General features: G+C 36.7%; 1 protein-coding gene across 1 annotated transcript in view; it reads left to right on the forward strand.

The window, feature by feature from the left end:
* Positions 1-18,187, forward strand: part of LOC100754253 (vomeronasal type-2 receptor 116) — a 66,515-nt gene that overhangs the window by 39,504 nt on the left and 8,824 nt on the right. The window contains exons 6-8 of the mRNA XM_027433954.1: positions 6,299-6,590; positions 6,948-7,754; positions 15,144-15,359. Of these exons, the coding sequence (XP_027289755.1) occupies positions 6,299-6,590; positions 6,948-7,754; positions 15,144-15,359 (1,315 nt within the window). The remainder of the gene's footprint in view (positions 1-6,298; positions 6,591-6,947; positions 7,755-15,143; positions 15,360-18,187) is intronic.

An 18,187-nucleotide genomic window follows, 5' to 3' on the forward strand; every position in this document is an offset into this window, starting at 1 on the left:
TAGCATTACCCCAAAGTATTTGATGTTGTTTGTGGCAAATGTAAAATGTAATCTTTCTCTGTTTCTTTCTCATCCCATTTATTGTATGTACATAGTAGGGCTATTGATTTTTTGAGTTAATCTTGTATTCCCCCCACTTTGCTGAACATGTTTTTCAGCTCTAGGAGTTTTCTGGAAGAGTTTTTCGGATCACTTATGTAAACTATCATATCATCTGCAAGTAGTGAAAGTTTGACTTCTTCTTTTCCAATTTGTATCCCCTTGATCTCCTTTTATGTTGTCTAATTGCTCTATCTAGAACTTCAAGTACAATATTGGAGAGGAATGGAGATAGTGGAAAGCCTTGTCTTGTTCCTGATTGTAGATGAATCGCCTTGAGTATTTGTCCTTTTAGTTTGATGTTGGCTGTTGGTTTACCGTATATTGCTTTTATTATGTTTAGGTATGTTCCTGTTATCGCTGATCTGTCCAAGACCTTTATCATGAATGGGTGTTAGATTTTGTGAAAGGCTCTTTCAGAATCTAGTTTATATTGTGGATTACATTGATGGATTTTCATATGTTGAACCTTTCCTGCATACCTGGTATGAAGCCTACTTGATCATGGTGGATGATTTTTCTGATGTGTTTGGTCCATTTCTAATATATTTCTTACCTTATTTTTATGGGAGTGTGCATATGACACATTAATATTATTTTCATTGTCAGAAATAAAATCCAACTAAGTTTGTGGTAGGGAAATATTTTTGTTACTCCAAGAGATTAACATGTTCCATGTTAATTGTGTCCTTTTTCTGAGTATTAGCAGTGAAAATGGCTCCACTGCAACTATTTCATGATACTGAGGTCTTCCCTCCATTTTGCCTATGTCCTCTTCATTTCATAAATTGAAGCTCTGTGTCCCCTTTTCTTTATTTGAGTTAATTTCTTTGGTGTCTGTTATGTTGTAGCCACTATAGTTTATTGTCCTTAGTTTGTAATTTTCATTAGCATTGAGATCTTATTTGTTAGAGCCATTTTCTTAGGGTCTCACAAAGAATGTGTAATCTGTCAGGGCATATTACAACACAGACAGAAATCGAGATACAGGGAGATAATCGGACACACACTAACCTACCTGATGTAGGAATATTTTGGGGGGTCTCACAGAAGTGAGTGTTGAAGGCTATTGTTTTTAACACTGTGAGGATTCATTTAATACTTATTCCCATGTGTCAATTCCAGAAATACAAGGGTCTATTTACCACTGTATTAACATAAAGTAAAAATTCAGACATTTTTAAATTGATTTTATCTGATGAGATAAAAAATATTGAATTAACTAATGTTGCTCTTATAACTAGTATAATTGAATAAGTAAATAAATAATGACATCTGTGATTTCCGATGGAAATTATATGATGTAAGACAACAATTCCAATAGCACATTCACAGATTTCTCAGTCTTCCATCAGTCGATCTTCTATGTTATCATCCACTGACATTACTGTAAATTATGAGTTATGAAAATATATTTCTGAAGTCACAACTTGTATTTTAATTTCTTACTAATTTTGTCCATTTCTCAAGGTTTTCATATTACTGAGAATTTTTAAATATGAATGAAATATGTTAAAATTCTAAATGAATTTTAACTAATATATAGGAGACAATATTAAACTTTCTTGTTTATAAAGGATATGAAATGTTCAGATCACAACAATTATGTTCTTGAGTGTGCCATAAGTTTCCTTGGTTTTGAACACACCTGAGTGCTAATTCAGAAAATCTTAATTTGATTTTTTTCTTTTCTGTTTCTTTCTTTTGGATTCTGGCCAGGACCTAATGATGGTACATGATAACTTGGACTTCATTTCTTTCTCTGAATCCATCTTCCCTGCCATATGGCTTCTTCTCCATCTGGGTCCTACCTCCATGTTTGCTTGGCTCAAGGAGCTTAAGCCTGGCTTTTTTTTTCTCTCCCCCACCACTGTCCTCTTCCAGGCAAAAGGTACAGCATAATCCACACCAACCTTAATTGTTTTCAATTTTTTAAACTCAAATAATAAACAGTTCAAGCTGCACAAAATATTTTATCATATGAACTACATATTTTTGATGTACTATATATTGTAAAAATAGAGATACAACATAAACTGATCAAATTTGGTGATTAAAATTTCCATCTCCATATCATGGCTAAGTTTTCAAGGCTTTGAGTACATCTGCTGTTTTTCCATGGAAAATAAACAGGGATCATGAACTATGACCTCGTAAGACTACATGAATCTATCAAACTCTCAAAGAATTTATATATGTGTATATGTATATACATATGTATATACATACATGCTTGGAAACCTACATTTAAATCTAAATGATTTAATTATGATAGGAGAGAAAACTTGGTTTCCACTACTTTTTGTTGGTTTCCACTATTGATTGCTTTTGTGTCCAAGTCCTTTCCAGTACATGCAATTCTTTTATTCATCATTTTGGTGTGTCTGGCTGCTTTCTTCTTGGATTTTTGAACATATTTATTAATTAATTGAGAACTTGAATACAGTGTGTTTTGTTTATATTCAATCCTACCCTAAGCCCTCCCATATGTACCCCTCAACATTAACCTTCCTATTCACCCAAGTTTGAAATTACTTCTTTTTTCACCAAAGAGTACTGTTTATGTTTTTTAATTACTGATAAGATTGCAGCCTATGCGGTAAACCTACTAGAGGTTAAAACTTTGAAAATAACTGACGTACACAAAGCCTATCAAATACAAAATCTCCACATCTAGTTGTGATGTATCACACATATCTTTTCTCTATGCCTGGGGATTTTTATAGCATAAACTTTTGCAGGACTGGTGCCACAAACTATGCATTCATATGCACTGCTGCTCTGTCCTTTCTGGAAAATAGTTTTCTTGTAATTATCTACAAACTCTAAGGTCTCAGAAATTTCTGTGGCTGAGTATGATATGTGTACTCCATCTGGTACTCAGTATTACCCAGTGCCTTATTCTCTCCAAAGTGACCAGTTGAAGGTCTCTGTTAATTGCTATCTGCCAGGAAATATTATTATGACATGGGTGAAACAATGCTTTGATCTATGGCTTCACATATACTTTATAATGGATCATGACAATTCTATGTCCATTTAGGAGAATAATACTATTACATTCTCTCCTTTCATCTATGACTGAAGTAAACAAACTTTATTGTTCCAAATAACAGTGCCAAGAATGAGTTTCTTCTTATAGAATAGGTCCTAAATCCAAACAAAAAATCACTTGATTACTCATGTACTGTTTCCACTGCTTTTGCATCAGAGAATATGTCTTCTTAGGTCAGTTGTTTCTGCATCTTGTAGCTAAATTATGTCACCTACCTTTTTCTTTCTTTCTCCATGCATAATGCTTAGTGTTCTATACTATTCACCAGAGAAGACTGTGCCAATGTTTTTTTAATACTGGCTGTCTGGGGATCCAGCTTCAAGCACCATAGTGCTTTGAAATGAATCCAAAGGAGTTAGCATAAGGTACAATATTCTGTCTGAGGGGTTATAGCAAAATAAGCACTCACACTCTCTCTTGATGTCTTCCTTCATTAATCTTTGTTCTCCCATATTCCTTTTCTGCTCTTTATCAGTTCTTTCTACTGTATATGCTTATTGCATTTCTTATATATCCCAATAAAGTTTTTCCAAAAATGTAGGAATTACATTGTGGTTACATTCTGTTTTTCAAGTGAATGATAATAATGAATACAAAACAAGCAGTAAAAAAAAAACAACATGCTTTCCATATAACTTATGTGATTAAACATTTTACATACTACAGGTGACAAACAAATTATCCCAAGAATCCACAAACACCCATACTCAAGTACCTTGTTATAGGTTAAATGTGTGTGCAGTGAAGGTGTTCTTGTCAGCTCTTTTACTGGCAGAATGCAGTTCTTGCAGTAACAAAGAAATGGCCAATCACTTTATTACTTACTTTGAAATGTATCTCTATAACAACTCTTATAGGAATCAGAAACCTAAACTTTTACATGTGAAAAAGAATTAGTCAGCACTACTTTAAATCTGTTGGGTACATATCCTTCATAAACAGATTTTTCTTTATGTCAAGAGGTTAAGGGCAGAAATGGGTATAAGGAATTAATCACCAACTTTGCTCATAAGCCAAACCTGGCAAGGAACATCTGCAACAATTGGGCTTCATTTTATTTTTGAGCATAGCCAAATGAGTCAGACAGCTCAGCCACTTGTGTTGGTGAAATTTAGCTTGTTTTCTGGGGTTATTTACCTTAGAAATATTAGAAAGCCATCTGCTCTACCTGAAGCTATTTTGAAGCTGTTTTTGAGTCAATGATATGTGACTTTCTCTTTACAGCATTGAGAGAATTAGAGCCAGCCTGGCTCCTGGATTCAGGTGCTTTCCTTCTATCATTAACCTGAGCAGTTCCTAAGATGTGACTAGTAAGCCTTAGTTGTGAAACAAATCCTTGTATTTATTTTTATTAATCAAAACTATGCATGGGCTATCATTTTATTTTCAAATTTTACAATACTGTTAGAGAGGAGTCATCTTCTTTACAATCCACTATTAAAATGCCTAGTAGAACAGATTGCTTCCAAGAGATAAACACTTTATATTACAGAGAGTGGAGATCTCCCCACATGCACTCGCACCATGTTAAATACAAAAGAAAGAGTTGCAGCAAACAAATAAAGCCACAACAGATGCAAAAGACGTTCTGGGGTCTGCAGTCCCATGGCCTTGCTTAAATTAGATGGACGCATCAGAGTGGATTTACACGTGGAACTTCAATGTTCAACTACTCACTGCTCCTCTGGCATGGCCAGTGGTAGTTTAAGCCAGTAGAAAGTATTTCTTAGCCAGTCCAGAACTATACTGTGTGATCAGGATCCAAGTGTAGCAAAGAGACTTTCTCTGCATGAGTTTTTAAGCAACAAATAAAAAATATTCTGTATTATCATACTTCAGGTAAGAAAAACAGCCAGAATTGAACTACAAAAGCCAAAACAAGCTTAGTACTTTTAGAGTCTATTTTTAATATATATATATATATATATATATATATATATAATTTTATTTAAATTAGTAACAATATTATTTTACATATCAATCCCAGTTCCCTCTCCCTCTCATCCTCTCATGCCCCTCAACAAACCTATATTCTACCCCCATCCACTTCTCAGGGAGGGTGAGCCCTTCAATAGGGGATAATCAAAGTCTGTCACATCATGTGTGTCAAGGATCTCCCCATGTATCTAGGCTGAGAGAGTATCCCTCCATAGGGAATAGGCTCCCAAAGACTATTTGTGCACTAGGGATACATACTAGCATGCTTCTGAGAATTATAGGTTTTGATGCGGTATCTCTTTGTATTCATTTTTGTCAAGTGATACTGTCTCTGTGGTGGGCATTGCAGGCTGAAAGGCACTTCCATCCTGCATTTAGCTGTTCTAGGTTCTGGACTCCTATTAAGTTCTGGGCTCTGTAACATTCACAACTGGTATTAATAAATGAGTTAAAGCATAGATTCATCTTAATTTAATTTATGATACAGAACCCACTAGTAATGCAATCAGAATGAGAATTAGATGCCCTGCCAGTTTTAACAGGAGAGTCAGAAGGGCCCAGAGAACAGAGATTGGTTCCAATCACTTCCCTACCATACCAATATTTTATTTAATTACTTTTGGTCAATTAGCATTGAGCTGAGAAGTAGCTCCCATAGCCATATATACTTTCCTTTATTTTTTGAGAACTCTAAGACACAATATTGTAACTAAATTTCTGCAAAGGAATCTAACTAAATTTTTTCAATTCAGAAACAGGAATTTTGTCATACAGTCTCAGGTAACAGTGGATTGTGGTATGTGTCATCAGAACATCAATAGTCTATTCTTAGAGTCATTTTTTATACAGTGAGTTCAACAGTCTGGACATGGAGAACAGACATTTCTAGGAGAGGCAAAATAGTCCTTAGGAAGGCCAAGATATTTTATTGTGTGTTTTAATTGATCAAAAATTAGTAATGTAGGGGATACAAGTGAAAGTAAAGTGATATGTCATGAGACTTTCAGTAATGAGGATTCTAGCTACAGGATTTTATTTCATTCTAACAAGGTAACATAATCAGTTGAATTCCAGTCAATCAGTGGGAAAGTTTAAGTGTGGACTGTATATAATCACTAATATTTCAACTAGAAAAATCATTGGGTTGATCTGCTGCTCTGTGTGATCTATAACTTACTCTAGTGTGTGTTGGTTTTATTTATTCAGGTATAATCTTAAAAACTATGAGTTTATTCTGGCCCTGGTATTTGCCATTGAGAAGATCAACAGGAATTCTGATCTTTTACCAAACATATCTCTGGGGTTTGATTTTTATAATACCCCTTATGGTGAGAAAAACATTCTTGGGAGTGCCCTGTTTTGGTTCACAGGCATGCATGATCCCCTCTCCAACTATAACTGTGTAAAGGAGAGAAAGTCAGCTGCTGCACTGACAGGACCATCATGGGCAAAATCTGCCCATATTGCGACACTGCTTCAACTATACAAATTCCCACAGGTGAGGCATTATATTTGAGTTTGAGCCATATTTCTTTACTGACAATTCAGAGGTACACTAAGGTAAAAGACAGACACTTGATTGCTTAGCTATCTGGGGAAAGTGTCTAGACAATTGGAGATGGGTGCACATTTCATTCACTCAGAAAAGAAAGAAAGGGAAGGATGAAGGCGAATTGGAGGATTGTTTTAAAATGGAGGAGAGTTCAGTAATTCATTGCAAATTATGTCACAGAAATTTCCCTTTAAAATCGGGATAAACCAATCATCATGCTTAGTATTTCCATCTATTCCATTAGAAAGAACATTGTGTTTGATGGCATTGATTGACACTTGTTCCTAATTGCTTTCTCTTCAGCTTACCATTGGTCCTTTTGATCCTATCTTGAGTGACCAAAGTCAGTTTAATTCTCTCTATCAGATGGCCCCCAAAGGCACATCTCTGTCTCTTGCCATTGTCTCTTTGATGGTTCATTTCAGCTGGAACTGGGTTGGTCTGCTTCTTCCAGATGACCACAGAGGGACTGAGTTTCTGTCAGACTTCAGAAAAAATATGGAGAAAAATACAGTCTGTATAGCTTTTGTTGAAATGATCTCAAGCACATGGACTTCATTTTCCTACAAATTCTGGGCAAATTTGGGGAAGATACAGGAATCATTGGCCAATGTCATCATCATTTATGGTGACAGTGATTCCCTACAAGGTTTAATGCTGAATCTAGGAAAACACTTTTTGACATGGAAAGTCTGGGTCATGAACTCTCAATGGGATGTTACCAATCATGCTGATTATTTCTTGGTAGATTCATTCCATGGAAGTCTCATTTTTTCACTTCAACATGAGCAAATGGCTGAATTTCCTAATTTTATCAAAACAGTTAACCCATTCAATTACCCAGAAGACATTTACCTTCCTAAATTATGGGCTTTGTTCTTCCAATGCTCATTTTCAGAGCTTGATTGTCAACTTGTGGAGAGATGCCAACCAAATGCTTCCTTGGAATTACTGCCTAGACACATTATTGGTATGACAATGAGGGAAGAGAGTTATAATGTATACAAGGCTGTATATATTGTTGCTCACAGTCTCCATGAGATGAGCCTTCAGCAAGTACAAATGCAACCATTTGAAAGTGAGAACAAAATGGTGTTCTTTCCCTGGCAGGTAATACCTCTTCCATTGTTTTAGAGCTTTAGCAATGTGACATTTTTCTAGAATTTGAATATTCTCCATATTAGGTATTACATATTTGATCAATTTTTGTATTGTTTTTGATGTAATTTTTATTTATTCTTAGATTATTTTGTACCTGACTACAGTGTTTTCAAATAATATCCACTTCATCTCCCCTCCTAGATCATCCTCATGTTTCATCCAAAGGTTGTGTCTTCTTGTTATTGTTCATAAACTACTGAGTCTTATTAGTGCTTCCCATATATGCATGAAGGTTTTGATGTGTTTGAAATAGGGTCTTGATATGTAGCCCAGTTTGCCCTCAAATTTGCTGCTTTCCAGCCTTAGCTTACCATGTTCTAGGATTATGGATGGTCAGCACAATGACTGTTTGGCTTTTTTTTAAGTTCCTTTGCTATTATTGTCTTTTTTAATAGATACAAACTTGTTTTACATAACAATATCAGTTCCCTCCCTACCTCCCCTTTTCCCATCAATCCCTTACCCATCCCCTTTCTGCTCCCCAGGGAGGGCAAGGCCTTCCTTGGAGGATCTTCAAAGTCTACAGTATCATTTGGAGAATGGCCAAGACCCACCCCAGTGTGTATAGGTTGAGAGAGTATCCTTCTGTGTTGAACGGGCTCCCAACATCCATGCTTATACAAGGGATGAATACTGATCCAATACCAGAGGCTTCATAGATTAACTAGACCTCCTAAGTGACACCCACATTTATGGGGTCTGGATCAGTCCAATGCTAGTTTCCCAGCTATCAGTCTGGGGTCCATAAGCTCCTCCTTGTTCAGGTTATCTGGTTGCTTCAGCCTTGTCTTGACCCCTTTGCTCATCATTCCTCCCTCTCTCCAACTGGATTCCAGGAGTTTGGCTCAGTGTTTTAGCTGTGAGTGTCTGCTTCTGTTTCCATTAGCTACTGGTGGAATGCTGTAGCATGCCATACAAGGTAGACATAAATCTTACTATAGGACAAGGGCATATAAGGTAGCCTCTCCGCTATTGCTTAGATTATTAGTTGGGGTCATCCCTAAAGGTACCTGGACATTTCCCTAGTGCCATATTTTCTTTAAACATATAATGGCACCCTCTATTATGGTATGTCTTTTCTTGGTCTCTATTCTTCCCCTGACTCAGTTGTTGTGCTCCCTCATGTCCTCCTCTCACTCCTCTAATCAAAATTTCTTTCTCCTAACTCCCTCTCCCATCCCCCATTCTCCTAATTAGCTCAGGAAATCTTGTCCCTTTCCCCTTCTCCAGGGGACTATGTATGTCTCTCCTAGGATCCTCCTTATTTCCTAGCTTATGTGGTGATGTGGATTGTAGGCTGGTACTCATTTGCTCAATGTCTGATATCTATATCTAAGTGAGTGCATACCAAATTTTGTCTTTTTGTGACTGGGTTACCTCATTCAGGATGGTTTATTCTAGATACATCCGTTTGCCTGTGAATTTCAGGATTTCATTGTATTTTCCACTGAGTAGTAAGTACTCCATTGTGTAAATGTACCACATTTTCTCCATTCACTCTTTGGTTGAGGGGCATCTAGGTTGCTTCCAGGTTCTGGCTATTACAAATAATGTTACTATGAACATGGAGGAACAGATGTCTATGTTGTATGAATGTGCATCTTTTGTGTATATGCCTAAGAGTGGAATTGCTGGATCTTGTGTTAGACTGATTCCCATTTTGCTGAGGAACGACCATACTAATTTCCCAAATGGCTGTACAAGTTTGCACTCCCACTAGCAGTAGAGGAGTGTTCTCCTTTCTCCACATACTCTCAAGCATAAGATGTTATTGGTGTTTTTTATTTTAGTCATTCTGGCAGGAGAAATATAGTATCTAGGAGGTGTTATGAGTTACATTTCCCTGGTGGCTAAGAGTGTTGAGCACTTTCTTATTTGTCTGTCAGCCATTTTAGATTCCTGTATTGAGAATTCACTATTTAGTTCTATTCCACACTTTTTAATTGGATTATTTGGTCTTTAGATGACTAGGTTCTTGAATTCTTTGTATATTTTGGAAATTAGCACTGTGTCTTATGTGGGGTTGGTAAATATCTTTTCCTGTTCTGTGGACAGCTGTTTTGTTAACTGTGTCCTTTGCCTGACAGAACATTCTCAGTTTCAGGAGGTCTCATTTACTAATTGTCAATCTCAGTGCCTCTGCTACAGGTGTTATGTTTAGGAAGTGGTCTCCTATACCAATTTGTTTGAAGGTACCTCCTACTTTCTACTCAAAGAGGATAAGTATGGCTGCTTTTATGTTGAATCTTTGATCCTTTTGGACTTAAGTTTTGCACATGGTGACAATATGAATCTATCTGCAATCCTCTACATGCCAGTGTCCAGTTAAGGCTACTACAATTTGTTAAAGATGCTTTCTTTTTTCCAGTGTATAGCTTTACCTTCTTTGTGAAAAAATCAGGTATTTGTAGGTGTATATGTTAATATCAGGGTTTCAATTTGATTCCATTGGTCTACTGTCTATTATTGTGTCTATTCCAACCTGCTTTCAGAACTATAGCTCTATAATAGAGCATGAAGTCAGGGATGGTGATGACTCCAGAAGTTCCTTTATTGTACAGGATTGTTTTATCTGTCATGGGTCTTTTGTTTTTCCTTATATAGTTGAGTATTATTCTTTCAAAGTCAGTGAAGAATTTTGCTGGGATTTGATGGGGATTACATTGAACCTGTAGATTGCTTTTGGCACAACTGCCATTTTTACTGTGTTGATCCTACCTATGCAAGAGCATGGGAGATCTTTCAACTTTCTGATATCTTCTTTGATTTCTTTCTTTAAAGACTCAAAGTTCTTGTTATACAGGTCTTTGACCTGTTTGGTTAGCATTTCTAAAGTTATATTATGTTATTTGTGGCAAATATATAGGGTGATGTTTCTATGATTTCTTTCTCAGGCCATTTATCATCTGTATATATTAGGGTTACTGATTTTTTGAAGTTAATCTTGTATCCTGCAACATTGCTGAAGGTATTTATAAGTGATAGGAGCTCCCTGTAGAATTTTTTGGGTCACTTATGTGAACTATCATATCATCTGCAAATAGTGAAAGTCTGACTTCATTCCAATTCATATCCACTTGATCTGCTTTTGTTGTCTTATTGTTCTAGCCAAAATTTCAAGTAAATTATTGTATGGAGAGGATGGACAACCTTGTCTTGTTCCTGATTTTAGTGGAATAGCATTAAGTTTCTCCTAATTTAGTTTCATGTTGGCTGTCTTGTGCTGTATATTGCTTTTATAATGTTTAGGTATGTTCTTATTATCCCTGATCTCTCTAAGACCTTTATCATGAAGGGGTGTTGGATTTTGCAGAGTTTTTTCCAGCATCTAGTGAATGATCATGTGATTTTTCATTTTCAGTTTGTTTATAAGGTGGATTATGTTGATGCATTTTCATATATTGAACAATCCATTCATCCCTGTGATGAAACTTACTAGATCATGGTGGATTATTTCTCTGATATGTTCTTGGATTTGGTTTGTCAGTATTTTTTGAGTACTCTGCATTGGTCTGTAGTTCTCTTTCTTAGTTGTTTCTTTGTGTGACTTGGGTACCAAGATTTTCGAACCCTGGTAAAAAGAATTTGGCAATGAATCTTCTGCTTCTATTGTGTGGAACAATTTGAGGATTATTGGTATTATCTGTTCTTTGTATTTCTTTTAGAATTTGGCGCTGAAACCATCTCATCCTGGGCTTTATTTGGTTGGGAGACTTTGGATGACTTATTTTCCTTCAATAGGATTTATAAGGCTATTTAAGTCCATTATCTGGTCATAACTTCATTTTGGTTAGTGATATCTATCCAGAAAATTGTCCATTTCCTTTATGTTTTTGAATTATTTGAAGTACGAGTTTTCAAATTATGACCTGATGATCAATTGTTATGTCTCCCCTTTTTTCTGATTTTGTTAATTTGCATTTCTGTCTTTGCCTTTTGGTAAGTTTAGATAAAAGTTTGAATGTCGTGTTGATTTCCTCAAAGAACCAACTATTTGTTATATTGATTCTTTGTATTGTTTTCCTAGTTTCTACTTTATTGATTTCAGCTCTCAATTTGCTTTTTTCCTGGTGTCTACTCCTCGTGGGTGATTTTGCTTCCTTTTTTCCTAGAGCTTTCACTTGTGTTGTTAATTCTGTAGTGTGAATATTCTCCATTTTCTTCATCTAGGCATTTAGTGCTATGAACTTTTCTCTTAGTACTGTTTTCAAAGTGTCCCATATGTTGGAGTATGTTGTATCCTCATTCCCATTGAATTACAGAAAGCCTTTAATTTATTTCTTATTTCTTCCTTGACCCACAATGCTGCAATTAGATATTGTTCAATTTCCATGAGTTTGTAGGTTTTCTGCAATTTCTGTTGTTGAATTCTAACTTTAAAGCATGGTGGTCTGATAAGATATAGGGGGATTTTCCAATTATTCTTAAACCTGTTGAGGTTTACTATCTTGCCAAGTATGTTGTTGATTTTACAAAGGGTTCCATGTCCTCCTGAGAAGAAGTTTTATTCTTTGTTCTTGGATAGAATGTTCTACAGATGTCTGTTAAACCCAATTGGTTCATAACATTTTTAGGTACTTTGTTTCTCTGTTAAGTTTCTTTCTGGTAGTCCTGTCTAGCAGTGAGAGTGGGGTATGAAACCAATAAAGTGTGTGAGGTTTTCTAAGTAATTTGAGTTTAGTAATGTTTCTTTTATGAATGAGGATGCCTTTTTCTTTGGGGCATAATGTTCAGAATTGAGACATCATCTTGTTGGATTTCTCTTGTGATGAAGATGAAATTAACTCCCTCATCTCCTTTGATTGATTTTAGTTTTAAGTCTAATTTGTAGATATTAGGATAGCTACACTAACTTCTTTCTTATGTCCATTTGACTGGAAAATCTTTCCCCAACACTAAATTCTGTGGTAAAGTCTGTCTTTGAAGTTGAGGTGTGCTTCTTGCATGCAGCAAAAGAATGAAATCTGTCTTCATATCCATTCTGTTGGCCAGTGTATTCTTATAGGCAAGCAAGTTAGGACCATTTATATTGAGGGATATTAATGACCATTGATTGTCCATTCTTGTTTGATTTGGATTTGTTGATGGTGATATTGTGTGTGGATTTTCTCCTCTTTTTTTCTTTTGGCTGTTGGTAAAGTGGGATTATCTATTGCCTATGTATTTGTGGATGTAGCTTACTGCCTTGGAATGGAGTTTTCCTTCCAGAACTTTCTTTAGGGATAAATTAGAGGATATGTATTGTATATATTTGGTTTTCCCTTGGAATTTCTTTTTCTCCATCTATAATGATTGAAAGCTTTACTGGATATAGTAGTCTAGGCTGGCATTCCTGGTCTCTTACTGTTGGGAGAATATCTATCCAGGACCTTCTGGCTTTCAAAATTTCAATGGAGAAGTCAGGTGTAATTCTAATAGGTTTCTCTTTATATGTTACTTGGCCTTTTCCCTTAGCTGCTCTTATTATTCTTTCTTTATTCTGTGTGTTTGGGGTTTTGATTATTATGTGGTAAGGGAAATTTTATGGTCCACTCTATTTTGTGTTCTGTAAGGTTCTTGTACTTTCATTGGCATGTTTTTCTTTAGGTTGGGGAAAGTTTTCTATGATTTTGTTGAATATGTTTTCTGCACTTTGAGGTGGATTTCTTCATCTTCTTCTATACCTATTTTTCTTAGTTTTGGCCTTTTTACATTGACCCATATTTCCTGGACATTTTGTGTTAGGGATTTGTTGGACATAAGATTTTCTTTGGTCAATGGATCTACTTCTCCTAGTGTATTTTCAGTGCCTAAGATTCCCTCTTCCATCTCTTGTAGTCTGTTGGTTATGCTTGCATCTGTAATCCCTGATCACTTGGCTAGCTTTTCTATTTCCAGCATTCCCTCGGTTTGTGCTTTCTTTATTGGCTCTACTTCAGTTTTCAGGTCTTGAACTGTTTCCTTCATCTGTTTCATTGTTTTTTCATGGATTTCTTTAAAGATTTGAGGATTTCTTGTATTTTTTGTTTTTTTCCATTTCTATAATGGATTTTCTCATATTCTCTTTGAGGGCCTCCAACATTTTCATGAATTTGTTTATAAGGTCATTTTCCTCTGCTTTATCTGGTTTGGATGTTCAGGTCTTGCTGGTGTTGCCATATTTAGTTTTCTGCTGTAGAATGTGTTTTTATATTGTCTTCTTCCCATTCCCTTCTTTCAGTAGGTGCAAGTGGAGTATTTTCCTCTCCTGGAGGGTACAGGTTCAAAGTTCTCTTCCTCAAGCAAGTCCAATATTCTGATGGCTCCCCTCTTCCCATGTGTGGAGGTGGGAGTAGTACTGGGATGTTGGCAGATGCTAAATGGGCTGCTCCACTGTAACATGTTCCCCTGTGTGAAGGCCCCAAGACTCAGGAGAGTATGAGCAGGGCACCAGAAGGTGGCCTGATACAGTCCCATGCTTACCTCCTCCCATGGATGGAGATAGAACTAGAATGCTGGAAGGCTCTGGATGGGCTGGACCACTGGGATGGGTTCCTCATTATGCATATCCTGGGCTTCAGGAGGCTCTGAGCCGGGCACTGGATTTGGGCTAGAAACAGCCATATTTGATCATTATATTTAAAAATCAAAGGAGAATCTTTATTTGCTATCTTATCTTACAAGGCAGTGCAGCTCTTTGTGTGCAAGTTGCTAAGGAATGAGTTACTACTGGCAAAGAGTAAATAATGTTAGTGACTATAAAGATCATGTCACAAACAGCCTCACAATGTTCTCATGGTAAGAGATTACATTGCAAAACTAAGCATTCTCTCACTAACTGAAGAAATGACAGCTCATTCGCATAAGGTATCAGTACACAAAGGATTTCTTTTGAGTATTATTTAGTCATCAGTGTCCACAGTTTACTCATGGAACTTTGGGATATACTATGTATGTAAGCAAATGTATATAGCTTTTTAAAAAGGAAGTTGAGATTTACTTCAACCAATACTCATTGATTCCAGCCGGGTGTTGGTGGCACACGCCTTTAATCCCAGCACTTGGGAAGCAAAGGCTAGGTGGATCTCTGTGAGTTCGAGACCAGCCTGGTCTACAAGAGCTAGATCCAGGACAGCCTCCAAAACCAGAGAAACCCTGTCTCGAAAAAAAAAAAAACTCATTGATTCCTTTCCTGAGTCTGTTTAGAAGACTTCCTGGAGGCATTGCCTTAATCCAGGTAACCATTTCTCAAGCTTAGTGATACCTACATTAGTATGTTGTTTTACACCAGAAATTAAAAAACAACCAGAGTCATTCTATTATCCATTTGTGGTGAACTACTCATGCCTACTTTAAAATATGTCCTTGTATCCTTTTCAGCTTCACCATTTCTTGAGGAATAATCATGTCAGAGACAAACTGGCTTTATATTGGAAACAGGAGTTAGATGATAAGTATGACATTCTCAACTTTTGGAATTTTCCAAAGGGTCTTGGGCTAAAGGTGAAAGTGGGAACCTTTATACCCAATGCTCCCCAGGGCCAACAGTTATCTTTATCTGAAAAGTTGATACAATGGCCAAAAATATATTCCAAGGTGAGTTATGACTTATTTTGAAGCATTAAAGTTGTCCTAATAGCACAAATATATCACCCAGTAAAATAAAACCTGGTTTCTAACTCAAAATCAGTTAATGCAAAAATCCCAGTAGGGAAGAATGAAAAATAACTATCATTATACATTGTTTTATTCTTCCCTGATTTTGAAGACAAAATTTTTAGGTTTAGATGTCTGTTAATATTCCATCATTCATGGGTTAGTTTTTGTCTACTTGACACAAATTAGGTGTATCTGACAAGTGGGATGCTCAATCTCCATAATGTTTCATAGGATATTCTGCTGGAGACAGTCTCTTCATTTATGATTCAAACCACACATTTATATAATAGTTACATTTTCTTGCTATGTCAAACTCCATCAACAAAAGTGACTTTTGGAAAATGAATTTATTTTGACTGATAGTATGTGAGTTATGACAGTCCTTTATGTTCAGGAAGCATTCAGAAGTATTGCATCCATGGAGAGATGGACAGGATCCTGAACAAGAGGTATTAGTCAACACTCTAGAAGTAGAAAGGGGAAACTGGAATTGGGCTGAGTCTCCTAAATATTCAGAGTTCACCACCACTAAAAATAATTCTGAAAAAAGACTATGACTCTTAAAGTTTTAATAACTCTCCCTATAATACTATCATTGGAGATATATGTAGTCAAATGTCTGTACCTGTAATTGCCATTTTTCATTCAGTGAAACACACAATGTTCCTAATCAAATTCCTACATTGTATCTGAAAGTTGAGTAGTTCATTCTGCTTTTGGGTTTTTTTGTATTTTTTAGGTTTTTCTACATTTTAAATTTTTATTTCATTTTACATTACAGCTGCAGTTCTACTTCCAATACCCCCTTCAACCCCTTTCCATTCCTCCCACCCTCCCTCTCTTCCCCACAAGAACTCCCCAGTCAACTCCTCCTCAATGGGACGGGCTCCAATGATGAGTCTGGGGTCTGGATGGCAAAAAGGTTGGGGAAGGGCCCTGTGCTTCTCTCAAGGATTAAGGTTGAGCATGGGATTCCAACCCTAGGGAATAGTCTCCAAGAAGCTAGCTCATGTACTGTGATTATACCATGATCCCACTGCCAGTAATCATGGCATCTCACCCAAGGAAATAGGTTCCAACACATTAGCTCATATCAAATGTTTGTATCATTGTCCTACTGCCAGAGGCCCCTCTGATACTCCAAGATTCATAACTGTCTACCACCTATGGAGGGCCTAGTTTGGTCCCCTGGATTCTCCACAGTTTTGGATCTAGAGTCCATGAGTATCCAAGAGCTTGGTTCAGCTGTCTCTGTAAATATATCCATGATGGTCTTGACCACACTTGCTGATACATTCCCTCCTCCCTCTCTTTGTCTGGATTCCAGAAGCCTGATCAGATTCTTGGTTGTGGATCTCTGTTTCTGGTTCCATTGATTACTGGATGAGAGCTTTGTGAAAATAGTGGAGATATTCATCAAAATGATTACAGGGATAGGTTAGATTGGGCATCCTCTGTACTATTGCTAGTAGTCTTACTTGGGATCCTCCTTGTGGATTCCTTGGAGTTGCACTACCACCAGGTTTCTCGCTAAACCCACAGTGACTCTCTCTATTAATATATCTGTTACGATAAATCTTTCCGCCAAAAGCCGCCTGAGACCCACCAACATGTGCAAGCTTTATGCCAGCTGCCCGCCTGAGTTAGGGCCCAAATGAGTACACAGAAACTTGTATTAGGTACAATGCTGCTTGGCCAATGACTAGCCTCATCTGTTAGCTCAGTCTCAATCATCATACATCTATATGTTTTATAAGACTTATCGGACACCTTATTGGCGTCCCTCCTTGCCGGTGGCTCACATCCTGCTGCTGGAGGAGGCGAACAGGAAAAAGGGACTCTTCCTGTTTCTCCTTCGCTTAAATATGAGTCTCCTTGCTATGTCACTTCCTGCCTGGATCAGCACTTCTCTACTACATTTCCCAGAATCCTCTTTGACTCCTAGTTCCAAATAACTTGCTGTCTCATTGGCCAAACAGTATTTTATTTAACAATCAATAAGATAAACATACACAGTAGTACATTCCCCATCATCTCCTCTTTTCTGTCTAAATAAAAAGAAGGGTAACTTATCTTTTATAATAACTGAAGAAACATATAACCATAACTATCTGTCTTTAACTCTATCAAAGACCACAGAAGGATAATATATAAACTCTAGAATTGATGGAGACATCCGCTACCTGGACAGTCACCTAAAGTTCCTCTGTAACGTTGGGGCATCCATCTTCAGCCTATAGGCCATAGTGTGTCTAGCACACTTCTCCATTTTAACAGGAACACTTCAGTACTGTCTTGTTTTGTAAGTTTAACAGTCACTTTCTTGTGGGTCCTGTATGTCCAGCTTATACTGTAACAAACAGTCCATGCAAGAGCAGTTTCTTGCCCAAATGGCTAATCTTGCCATGTTGAAAGCAAACTCCATAACGAGTTTCTTTGATGCCCATCCTCCTTTCTAATGTAATTGGTGTGCCAGGAACAGTTGTGTCTCATTGCCAAGCAAAACCCTAAACCATTTAAATGTCATATTTCTGTATGTCTTTGAAAGGTTTGAAGAATACCTAACCATCTCAAATACATCTCTGTAAATCTAGAAAACCTAACTAACCTAATTATAAGTTCTGACTATTATAGGTAAAAGATCTGTATAAACACAATACCTAAACAATAGGAGACATATACATATCACAAAATTGACCTTAAAGTTGTATCAATGAATGAAAATCTATACCAATGTATTCATTCCTATATCTTATTCCCCTTTT

This window comes from Cricetulus griseus, chromosome 9 (genome assembly GCF_003668045.3).
Source record: "Cricetulus griseus strain 17A/GY chromosome 9, alternate assembly CriGri-PICRH-1.0, whole genome shotgun sequence".
Classification (NCBI taxonomy): domain Eukaryota; kingdom Metazoa; phylum Chordata; class Mammalia; order Rodentia; family Cricetidae; genus Cricetulus; species Cricetulus griseus.